Source organism: Globicephala melas, chromosome 7 (assembly GCF_963455315.2).
Source record: "Globicephala melas chromosome 7, mGloMel1.2, whole genome shotgun sequence".
Taxonomy (NCBI): domain Eukaryota; kingdom Metazoa; phylum Chordata; class Mammalia; order Artiodactyla; family Delphinidae; genus Globicephala; species Globicephala melas.
This window is the reverse complement of record NC_083320.1, coordinates 25,142,784-25,155,357: the sequence shown is the minus strand read 5'-3', so window position 1 is coordinate 25,155,357 and position 12,574 is coordinate 25,142,784. Positions and strand designations below refer to the sequence as shown.

At 33.9% G+C, this 12,574-nt stretch overlaps 1 protein-coding gene across 1 annotated transcript in view; it reads right to left on the bottom strand.

Annotated features, from left to right (window-relative positions):
- The window catches only part of ERBB4 (erb-b2 receptor tyrosine kinase 4), a 1,112,005-nt gene that overhangs the window by 274,178 nt on the left and 825,253 nt on the right, over positions 1 to 12,574 (bottom strand). Inside the window, exons 13-14 of the mRNA XM_030852949.2 lie at positions 8,216 to 8,348; positions 2,960 to 3,053 (exon numbers count right to left, since the gene is read on the bottom strand). Coding sequence (XP_030708809.1) covers positions 2,960 to 3,053; positions 8,216 to 8,348 — 227 coding nt within the window. The remainder of the gene's footprint in view (positions 1 to 2,959; positions 3,054 to 8,215; positions 8,349 to 12,574) is intronic.

Here is a 12,574-nt window from a genome sequence, read left to right as displayed (position 1 = left end):
CCCTTCTCTTGCTGTCTCTGTGGCTTATATTTTGGTCTCCTTTGACTTTGTCTGATGTCCTTTTCTTTTGTTCTTACATTCCCTCCCTTATCTTTCTTGATAGGACTATACAGTAATAGTGAAAGTGAGTCAGAAAAGATAAAATTGTAAAGAAAGAAAAGATAGAAAAGAAAAGAAAGAAAAACAATAAAGTAAAGAAGACCAAGTGCAGACAGATGAGAATATAAAAGCAGAGGCTTGTTTTATTTCAAATCCACCCCTCTCAAGATTATCCTGAATGTCTGTCACATTTAAATAGGATAATACCATCCATTTTACATATGTATATTCCCAGAAAGCATTTTATCCTTATTACTTTACGGACATTGTTGCCTAGGGAAAAATAGTGAAATGAAAAGAGTGTGAAATTTGGAGTCAGAACTTCTATAGTTGAGTCCCAGCTCCGCATCTTACTGACTTGCTGACTTTTGGAGTAACTTTCTAATCACTACCATGGGTTCAATTTCTTTATATTTTAAATGGAGAATGTGATAGTATGCTTCAGAGGTAATAGTGTTTGACAAATATAAATATTTATCAATTCTTATCATTAGGGAAACATTAACAGTTCAAGAAAATGAGATTTCAGCAGAATAAATCATAAGACCAGATGTGGAAATTCCAGTTAGCTTTATGACTTCTTCCTCTATCTCATCACTGTATCAGTCTCATGAAGAGGTTTCCTGAACCTCCTGGGTATCCTAAGTGATATATGCCGGTTACTTGGCACACAAAACCACTTCCGTCTTTAGTTTTGATAAACAACATGTAGACCCAGAAACAGGCATACACCTAATATAAATTGTAAAGGCTGAAAACAAGCAACCCCCTAGAGGGAGCAAAGTTTGGGCTATTGCTTGAGCTCAATCCTGGCAGTTTTTCAGATACCATAACCTAAAAGACACTGTGCTCTTACCTGCTTAGCATTTTAAGGCTTACTGATCAAGTCAGTTTTCTTGATTTCATGTTCTGATCTTCCACAAATGAGTGATTCAACTTTACGGAGTTTTTTCTACTTTTGACTTATTGCCTTCTCTAATCTCTAGACATACTCATTTACAATTTTAGCACTGAATAGTGATTTTAAGCATATGGCCCAACAATGTTGTCCTTACAGAATTAAAATGTCTTCACTAAAAACCTGTTTTTTCATTCTTTCTTGGTTATCAAGTAATTTTGAAAATTGCAAGAATATTAATTTTTAGGGCTTTTTAATGTGTATTTTTATAAACTGTCTCAATTCTTTTAAGGAACAAAGGAATGATCAAATAGACTGCAAAAACAAAGAAATCAATAAGCTAGTTATTTACTAGCATACTTTTATACCATAGGAGGCAGCATAAGGAACTGAAAAAGACGGGACTACTCTTGTGGTTTGCCTTGTTCAAAGGAGATGGCCAAATTCTTGGTTATTGTAATTGTACATTTTCAAAGTCTCTTTCTCGGAAAGAGATTTTTTGTTTTTCATTCTATGATGTATGGTTCCTAAATATGCTGGTTTTTAGAGAAGCCTCATAGAGAGAGACAGCTCAACTTACTTTAACAAACCCATTATGGAATTTTACTTTCCTGTGTTTCCTGACATTCTTTACAGAGTCCACATTTCTCATGCTGCAGATTAATTGTATTTTAAATGACTATCCTTAGTGGAAAAAGAAAATAGCTGCATATGCCCTTAGCATACTTACTTGGAGATCATTACATATTAAATTGTCTTTTAGACTTTGGTTCTTCAGGCCAAATCATAGCACTTCTTTTTCTCAGAGGTCTGGTTTTCCAAGCTTAATCATCCTTTGTGGTAGTCCTCTGAACTGTCCAAGTTTTCCACATCCTTCTTTAGAAGAAGTTCCAGAACAGCTCATTGGGGCCTAATGGAAGTTTGGAGGGCTCAATGATAATTTTTTTCTAAGCTAATTAAGTGCTGAATAAGCACTCTGGTAGAAAAATTAATACTATTTAAATTTGAAATGAATTCTTATGGAGCAGTGTTGAGCTCTTGGCTACACCCAAATGTTGGTCCCCAAGTTATTTACTGAATGATGACTCAATACACAAATAAACTGGAAATCTGTCTAAAGAAGGATGAATATGACACTTTGGAATGACAAACTCATACTGACCTCATTATTAAGAAAAAGCCTCATTATTAAGAACAATGGGAACCAAAGGAAGGTCTAGAAAATAATTATCATTTTCTCCACAAGACTAACTTCAAACTATATAAATGTCAACTTATCCATAAAGACTTTCCTGATCTCATAGCCCCTCCTTCAATCATCATAGTTCAGTTTTTCTCTCGGCCATGGTACTTATCACTCAGCTTTAGATTTTAGTTTATGAGTGCTTGTTTTCCTCCTTTTTTTCAATTTTCCTTCATAATGCCATTATAGTTAAATGATTAAACACAGGTACGAACGTGTTACAGTTTACCTCAAACACAACATAAACTTTCACATTTACGTATCTTTACATGTTTCCTCATTTCAGATTCTTCTTCAAAGCATAGCTGAAACATCACTTTTCTTTGGCTTTCCTTGGTGTCTCAATTTCCATCTCAAAGATTTAGTTTCTCCCTCAAATGTATTCATATAACAATTTATACATATTTAATCAATTATTTTGCTTCAATAATTATTTGTGTATCCCTCTTTTCAGCCCTGTGCAGTCTTCAAGGACAACTCCATATCTTCTTTTTAAATACATTATCTGGGACATAAATATTTAAGAAACTGAAGTTTTAAATACTTTATCTCTACTACTAAGCTGTAAGCCTCTTGAGGGGAGAATGTTGAATGTGATTCCCCATAGCATGCTGTAAATACCTATTCAATGGATGGATAAGTGATAAAGCAATGACTTGACAGACATTCATACATGAAGCTAAATAAGCCAACACAACCGTACGTGTCTTCAGGCTTACCGGTCCATGGCATGTGAGGATGCCATCTTCCATCTTCTCACACTGGGGGTCACACTCCACACAGATGGAGCCATTCTCAAACTCCCGAAATTCACTGTGAAAACATCAGCAGTATGAGGCAGTGTAAGCAAACAAGCTGTCAACTTAACAAATGAAGTAACATCTGCTAAAAGACCTGTTGGCAAAGTAAATTCTAGAGTTTGTTTCTCTAAGTGCCAGGAGCATCAGAATCATTTCCCTGTACATTAATGAGTAAGTTCTCCATTAAGAGAAAAGATAAACTGCAGTCAGATGGCTCTCCTGGCCCTCCATTGGGTTCAACGACAGACTCATTCAGGAAACCTCTCTCTTGTGAGAGAGATTCCAGCAGTCTCAAAAAAAAAAAAAAAAAAAAAAGGAAAAGAAAAAAAAGGATGACTCTTTTGATGACACAGCAGAACCATTTCTGCTATTTTAAGTCAGTCTGTGCCTGTTTGTCTCTATATAAAATTTTACTCTTGGCTGAAGGCTTATTTTTTAAACTTTGACAGAACTATTGTATTTTTCTTGTTGCTAAGTTACATGAATGTTCCCCATCCTTGTCCTTCAAATCCCAAGATTCTTCCATTTATTTTTAGTGAAACTTCAAAAAACACTTTGATTTTTCTTTTTTTAAAATATCTTTCTTGGAGAATTAGAAAAAATATCTTTTTTATGGTAGATTTTATTTTCTTAGATTATTGATCTAATATAACATCTTTTTCAGTTTAAATTCTTTTTGAAGAATTCTATATGATATAAAATAAAAAATAGTTGAATGGTAACATTTTAAAACTTTCTAATTAAAATGTGGGAGGATGGTCATCACTTCCCCAAACCTTACATTTTGTGGCTATTTGAATGTTAAATTTACCAGTATATAAGTTTTCCAATTAATATCTATCCTAAAAGTTTTCATTTCAATAATTGGGTATCAGTCATGTACAATATGTTTAAAACACACTATTTCCACTAACGTGTGAGAGGATGAGGTACTGGGTATAAACAATTTAGAATTTCAGTTATGAGTCATTAACAAAACGACTAAATATTTATAGCTACTTCATTATTTTGTGCCTTTGTATCATGAGTGACCATTCCAAACTAATAGCATTGCAAATATGGCAATTATGGATTAACTAGGTGATAAATTCAAATTTATTTTTCCCTGGAGTGAAATAATCACTCTTTTTTCATAGTGAACTATCTTATTTGGTTATTATAAAGCCTTAACAGATGATTGAAATCCAAAGGGTGGGCTATATTTTCTGTTGGTTAGATTAAGATTACATATATTTCAAGGTCAAATAATGGTTTGGTTTCCAAAATAAATAGCATAAATCTATGGTTTATTTATGTATGAATGTACATATATAGTTACATGGATTTTGCACTCAAAGTGAAGTGTGGGTTTGCTATGGATTAACTTTTTATGAATTTTCTTGAGTTTAACATCTTAGTTACATAAAAGTTTTTATTTTGCGTGTTTCATCAACAAGTGATATAAAGTATTCAATAGAGGAAATCTTCAGAATATGAAAGTCAAAATGACCTGGTATTGGGGTGGGGGTTGGGAATGGGGTGGTAGCTAAATTGTAAAGAGCATAAAAAGCATTATGTGTAAGTGAAATTATATGATATTTACAGCACACCCTGCAATCATCAGCAAAGCACTGTTTCTGAAAACAGCTTCTTGGGTGACTAAAGAGTTAGGATACTAAATGAAGGTAATAATTTTTATGGTACTAAAACATGGGTCATGCTTTCCTTTCTCTTCTCCAAAACTCCCTTCCCCATACACAGAGTTGAGGAGTAAAATGAATATGTCATAAAAAATCATGGAGGTGGGCTTCCCTGGTGGCGCAGTGGTTGAGAGTCCGCCTGCCGATGCAGGGGACACGGGTTCGTGCCCCGGTCCGGGAAGATCCCACATGCCGCGGAGCGGCTGGGCCCGTGAGCCATGGCCGCTGAGCCTGCACGTCCGGAGCCTGTGCTCCACAACGGGAGAGGCCGCGACAGTGAGAGGCCCGCGTACCGCAAAAAAAAAAAAAAAAAAAATCATGGAGACAACCTAGCTGCCTTCTCTTTTATAGAGTAGACTTCTATCTGTGTGGTTTCTGGCTCTCTTCCTTTCTGCTCTCAGAACAGATCCTCCTTGCAATTTATTTATTGTCACTGTCTCCATCATTGCCTTTTTTCTTCCCTGTCCTCTAGTGATTCTGCTGTGACTTTGCCAGAGATCCCCTTTCACTTGAATCTGATACAAAAATTCACATTCTAGTGAGCATGAGCTTTGCTTACTGAGCTTTGCGTTTTTGCTGCTGTATACTTCTCACAGTTTTGTTGTGTGTGTGCTACCTTAGCCAATCCTGTGATCTAGAGCAAATACTTTGGATTTGGTTCGTGTTCCCAGCACCAAGATGAATATTGCTGTCTTACATCCCTTAACTTCTCTAGACCTCATTCCCTAAATATCCTCTGAAAAAGGAAAAGAAGGGTGTTTCGATGAGAGCTTGTGAATATTAAACATAAAAATGCCTACAAAGATCTTAGACTGGCACTCTTTCTGATGTTTCTCTGTTGTTATTGAAGTTTCAGAAGCATTTAACCATGTTGCCAGATAAGAAAAAAAAATTAAGATTGCATTGCAATTAGTTTTCTTGTTCATTTTGAATACTTGGGCATTGTAGTTAGGAGTTGCAAAAATATAGTGACTTATATGATCTGGATTTGAGTGCTAACAGCCAGGATTAACTGATTTTTTTTCCCCCTTCAAAAAATCCTCTTTTTAGGATTTATTCTTTAATGATAGTCAAACTATTTTTATATATAAATAAGTTCCCTGATTTTGGTAAATGTCATATTTGTATTTATTTTCAGCAGTGTATAAAGTGACTGTTCTACCTAACTATTTAATGAGCTCAGATTAATAGACACAAAAAGGAAGTGATGATAATTGTTTTAACAGTAGGAATTCGAATAAGAATTTTCTCATTTGATAATCACAATCATTATTATTATTATACTATAATATGATATAATAATAATCACATCATTATTATTCCCATTTTCCATGTAAGAAAACAGAGTTTAGGACAATTAGGTTATTTACCGGTGGATGGACATTTCAAGTAGGAAGTGATTAAGTTAGAATTTGAATTCATGTTTCCTCAAAGACTGTCTTACCTGCCAGGCAAAGTTGGAAGTAATTTGGCAATACCACAAGATTGGAGGTGGGGACATCTATCATTGGGTAGGCAAGAATTATATCAGATATTTATAAGATACTTTCATTTATTATCTTTTAAACTAAAACTTGTGCATGATTTCCTAGGACCCCATTACTGCTGCAAAACTACATTAAAAACTTTATATTTCTTTAATATGTTTGATTTAATGATTTGGAAAATGTTAAGCTTTCAAAAACAACAGGATAATCAGTGTTGTTTATTTAGGGGACCAGTATTTTTCCTTTGCTTAGCTTTCATTGTTTCACAAAAATGAGACAGAAGGTAGTGTATACATCCACATATACATCAATTTCATATTTCTGACAAGTTTAAAACTGAAATATTAAAGAAAAACAATGGCATCTGTAAAGAAACAGGATGAAAATCAGACATCCTGAGTTCTAGCGTTGGTTTGGTGCTTTTACAATGTTATGACTTTGGTCAACACTTAATTTTCCCACTTCTCACTGTTTATAAGATGCTTCTGTTTGATAAAATGATTTCTATAATCTATTCCTTCCTTAGAAACGCACATACGTATTCAATAAACTTTTAATGTAACACAGTGGAATTAAGGTCTATTAGTTCCATTTTAGTGGCATCAATTGCCACACACACAGAGAATCATATCTGATCTGATGTATTTTATGTACAGGAAATATCTTTCTTTCATAATAATGTGAACAAGCATTAATACAGTTCAATTCAATGAGACAAGTAGCAAATAATTTGCTATTCATTATCAAATGTATGAGTTGATGTGTTTTACAAATTTTCAAGTTGAAATTTTCCTGATAAAACTATTAAACCCTTTTTCAGTAATGCTATTATTGAGAGATAATTCATATACCATGACATTCACGTATTGAAAGTGCACAATTTAATGCATATTTTAGTATATTCACAGAGTTGTGCAAATGTCATCACCATTTCAAACTATTAAATTCCGATTTAATATTGTTTTTAAACTTCTAATTTTAATTTCAATCTTTTTTCCCCCTAAATTCATGGAGGGAATTGGTTTGGTCATCTTTCAAAGAAGACACATATCTATATTATTAAGATCCATAGATTTTTATCCTTTAATGTAAAATACAAAAATAAAATGTTATCTGGGATCATGGAAACGGTTGTTAAAATGGGACAATTCATGAGGCAGAAGAAGAAAGAACTTCAAAACTACCCTTTTACAAAAATGTTGAAAATCAGTGAGCAATATAGGAAAATTTGACTCAGGGACAGTACTAAAAACTGCATTATCACACTAATGAAGGACAACTGTGACGCATGAAATGGTATGTTAGGATAAAGTGATTTTACGAGTATATGAAATGCCATGCAACAAGGTATATACTAAGTTTTATTGTTGTCAATTTGATTATTGTAGTACTGTAGATAAAATTTAAAATACTTGATGTAAAATATAGCTTAGGTTATTTTTAGAAAGTGACAGAACACTTTCAAAAACCTTTTCAACTAATTTCTCTATAGGGCTAAGCAGTTGTCTGAGACATAGAAATGTGTGTTGTTCCTAATACACAATCAAATAGACACGCAACCTAAATGGAAAAAAAAAATCAAAAGTTACGCAGTCATTCCAGGTGAAGATTAATAGGAAAGCATGAGAAAAAAAACAAGATGGTTGAGACACTGAGGAGGAAATATTACTTATCACGATGTCCTTTATAAAGAAAATAGAAATACATTTTTCAATTTTGCATAAGCATAAATTGCTATAATTTATTAAGAATTATCTATTTTGGTACACATTTTTAAATATGTACATAATAGTCAATATGCATTTTGACTTATCTTGTTCATTCAAATAAAATAAGTTCCCCTTAAAAGAATTCTTTTATATGTTTTCTCCTTTATGCAACAAAAACTCTCCTTAAAAATCTTGGCCAGCATAAACATTCTGAAATTTTACCCTTTTATTGTCATTTTAATATCTGAACCAATCAGTACCTCAAAGCTCATGAGATAGAGACATTATAAGATGCCTTACCCATCATAGAGGTTACAAGACTCTATGCAGGTCCTTCCCCTACTGAAGCGACGGCACGACAGGCACTGGTCTGGCCCAGGTCCCCAACACCCATCGTTTGAACAGAGATGGTTGCACACCATTCCTTCAGCAGCTGAAAAACACACCAAAATCAAGGGGAAATAAAACAGAAGCCTGCGTCCAAACTTACCATTTTAATATGAATCTTCCTAAGTAAAGCTATTTCTGAAGGAGTGAGAGAGATCTGTGGCAGATAACTTTGCTTGCCTACTTAGTCACTATGGCCCACTTTACCTTCCACTTCTTTCATATTGCAGAGCCCCAGTCACTGTATGTGTAGTACCATTGCATTTTTCATAAAAGTGAACAAATATCAATTGCCTATATCAAAACTCTAGGGAGAAGTAGTGACAGAAATTAACCTTCCAATTAAGGTAAGGAACAAAACACACCTTTCTAAAGCCAACCCTTTGCTCCACTAACACACCACACATTTTGATGTCAATTCCATGTGAGAACTTCATGCAGAAACAGAACAAGTGATATTTGTCATAAAACAAAAAACATCAAAAGGGGAAAAGAAAGAAAAAAGAAGAATATATGAAATGTAAGAAGGGGGAAAAGAAATGGAAATAAAATACAAGTTTCTTACAGACCTCTGGTACACTGCAACTAAGATTACCTTGATATTTGAGTCAAATTGGCACAAGTAAGAAAAAAGTTTTGAAATAATTTTAAACAAAGTGTGGTGGTTATTTATGAGGAGGTATAGAGATTACAGGAGTAACAAAGGTCTTTAGTCTTATCTCTATATTTTTTGTTGATGGGAGAAGTGCCAAAGAATTTGAGGCCATGTTTTAAAACTGCCACTTAAGGTTTACCATTTCTGTTCCCTTTTATATCAAATAATACTTATTCAGTATATTATTATTTATACTGAAAAACATAATTTTAGTGAACGGATAGCTATTGAATAAGAAGGGCCTATAAAGACTTCAAATGTTATTCTGGGTGTCTGAAAAGTGATTTGAGATGTCTGAAACCCAATTATATGTGGTTTTCATAAAATATTAATAAGTTCTCAGAAGATGAAAACATCAAAATCCTGTTTATCTTCCCATTAGTTACCAACTGTATTTATTAAGGGATGCAAATTGTTATGGGAAGAGCATTTGTGAGATGGGATGGAATAGCATTAACTATGCAATTGTAATTTAAAGAGGGATCATATCTGTGAAAGTTACCTTCTCTAACAAATGCCTGAGAAAGTGAATTACCAGCATCCGTGATGCTGATTAGTTTTAAAACAAGGAAACAAAATCTCCCAATTCATGTATTCTTTCTCCTATATTCTGGAGCCTTAAGGAGGAACCTATGTTAAACTGTATAAAATTCTTTCTCAAGGCAGACACAGACCTATCAAGATATCTTTTTAATTTATGACTACTTAATTGAATAATGTCTTCCAGTATAGTTTAAGAGAGAAACCTTGTGTGTATGTGTGTGTGTGTATGCTTAATAGTTTTATTGAAATATACATGACATATACTGCTCATACATAAAGTATACAATTTGATGTTTTGACAGATGCCTGAAATCATGAGTTATATGTATTCAATCCAGGCAATGAATGTATCCATTACCTCCAAATGATTCCTCATGACCTATGTAATCCCTTCCCCCCGCCCCTTCCCCTCAGACAGCCATTGGCCGGCTTTCTGTTACTCAATACCCATTAGTTTACATTCCCTAGAATTTTATGTAAGTAGAAATATACAGTATGTACTCTCTTTTTATGTAGTTTCTTTAACTCTGCATAATTATTTTGAGATTTATACATGTTGCTGTATCAATATTCATGCATCTTTCTTACTGAGAATATTCCATTGCACGGATATGCCACATTTTTTAAACCAATCACCTATTGCTAGACATTCAGACTGTTTCCCATTTGGGGCTATTAAAAATTAAGTTACAAAAAAAAAATTAAGTTACAGTGAACATTCACTTACAAGTCTTTGTATGGACATACACTTTCATTTCCTTTGGACAGAAATGGCTGGATAATATGATAAGTACAGGGTCAACATTTTAAGAAACTGTCAAATTGTTTTTCAAAATATTTGTACCATTTTACATTCCCAACAGCAATGAACTCAACTCAGGAGCTGAAGTTTCCTCATATCTTCATCAATATTTGGTATGGTCTGCCTGTTTAATTTTAACCTTCCTAATATTATGTAGCGGTATCTCATTGTGGATTTGATTTGCATTTAAATGATTAAAGATGTTGAACATTTTTTAATGTGTTTATTTGCTATCCATATATCTTGTTTGGTGAAGTGCCAACAAATCTTCTGCCCATTTTATATTGGATTGATTGTTTTCTTACTATTAAGCATTGAGAGTTCTTTACAGATTCTGCAAGTACTGTTTCCTTGTCTTAGCCTTGCCTTTTTGTTCCTTTAACACTGTCTTTTGAAAAGTAGAAGTTTTTAATTTTGGTGAAGTCCAATTTATCAATTTCATCTTTTATAAATCGTGCTTTGGGCATCATATCTAAGAAACTTTTGTCTAACCCCAAGGTAACAAAAGTTTTGTCTGCTGTTATCTTTTAGAAGCATTATGAGTTTTGGTTCATATGGTCTATGGTCTATTTTAAGTTAGCTTGTATATTATACTGTATTAGTTAGGGTTCTCCAGAAAAACAGAATAAATAGGATATTTTTATCTATATCTATATCTACATATTTTATATAATTTGTTATAAAGAATTGGCTCACAATTATAGAGGCTGGGAATTCCCTTGTCTGCCATCTACAAACTGAAGACCCAGGGAAGTCCATGGTACAGTTTAATCTGAGTCCAAAGGCCTAAGGACCAAGAGCACAGATGGTTTAAGTCCCAGTCCAAGGGCAGAAGTAGATTGATGTACCAGTTCAGGAGTCAGGCAGAGAGAGTGAATATGTTCTATTCAGGCCTTCAATGAATTAGATGATGCCTATCCACTTTGCTTCACTCAGTCTACCAATTCCAATGCTAATCTCATCCAGAAATACCCTGCAGACATATTCACAAGTAATGTTTAACCAAATACCTGGGCTCCCCATGACCCAGTAAAGTTGACACATAAAATTCACCAACACAGGTACTAGGTAAGGATCTATTCCTTTTTTTCTTTTCTTTTTTTGCATGTAGATATCCAATTTTTCCAGGACCATTTGTTGAAAATACAATCCTTGGGCTTCCCTGGTGGCACAGCGGTTGAGAGTCCGCCTGCTGATGCAGGGGACACGGGTTCGTGCCCCGGTCCAGGAAGATCCCACATGTGGCGGAGCGGCTGGGCCTGTGAGCCATGGCCACTGAGCCTGCGCGTCCAGAGCCTGTGCTCTGCAACGGGAGAGGCCACAACAGTGAGAGGCCCGCGTACCGCAAAAAAAAAAAAAAAAAAAAAAAAATACAATCCTTTTGCCAGTAAATTTCCTTTGCATATTTGTTTAAAATCAGTTGTCCACATACTTGTAGGTTTATTCATAGTTCTCCACTCTTGTGTTGATCTATTTATCTCTCCGGGTATATTTTTTCACCTTTAATCTATATGTGTTTTTATAGTTGAAGTTTGTGTCTTGTAGGCAGCATATAGTTGGGTATTGCTTTTTTAATCTAATCTGACAGTCTCTGCCTTTAATTAGGGTATTTAACCACTTACATTTATTATGACAATTTTGGTTAAAATCATTGATCTTACTGTTTGTCCAATCTGTCCTCTTCCCATTTTCCTCTTTTCATGACATATTTTGGAAAACCAAATTTTTTATGACAACTACACACTCCTTATTAACCCATCCATATTTACTTTTAAAATTCAAAGTGGAATTACTTGCTGTTTCTTGTTTATAGACAAATGTTTTCATATAAGATTTCTCAAAAATGACCCCAAATAGCCTCCAAGAACCCCACAAAACTTTATTGAAAATTATAGCTCCTTTTATTCTGTTTTAGCTTATTTACTTTATAGTTATCATCCTAAATAACAGATAAATGTAATTTTAAAAGAATCTGAGGGAATAGTGACTATACAGAGCATTTTCCTGTATAAAGGATTGTTGTTCTCATGTTATTAATTATTCTAGGTAACTCATAAAGTTTGTGGACTTTGCTTAATTATGATTCTCTCCATGTCTTAAATAATCATTAAATTGAAATACCATATATCATAACTATTTTTCTCTTCTTTTGCGGAAACTCTTGAAAAGTTGAATGATTTGATGTTCTACTTGGGAAAGGCTGACAGTTTATCTGTTACACTGATTTTGAACTAATAGCAAGAGTTCTTTCCTCTGATTCATTCATAATGCA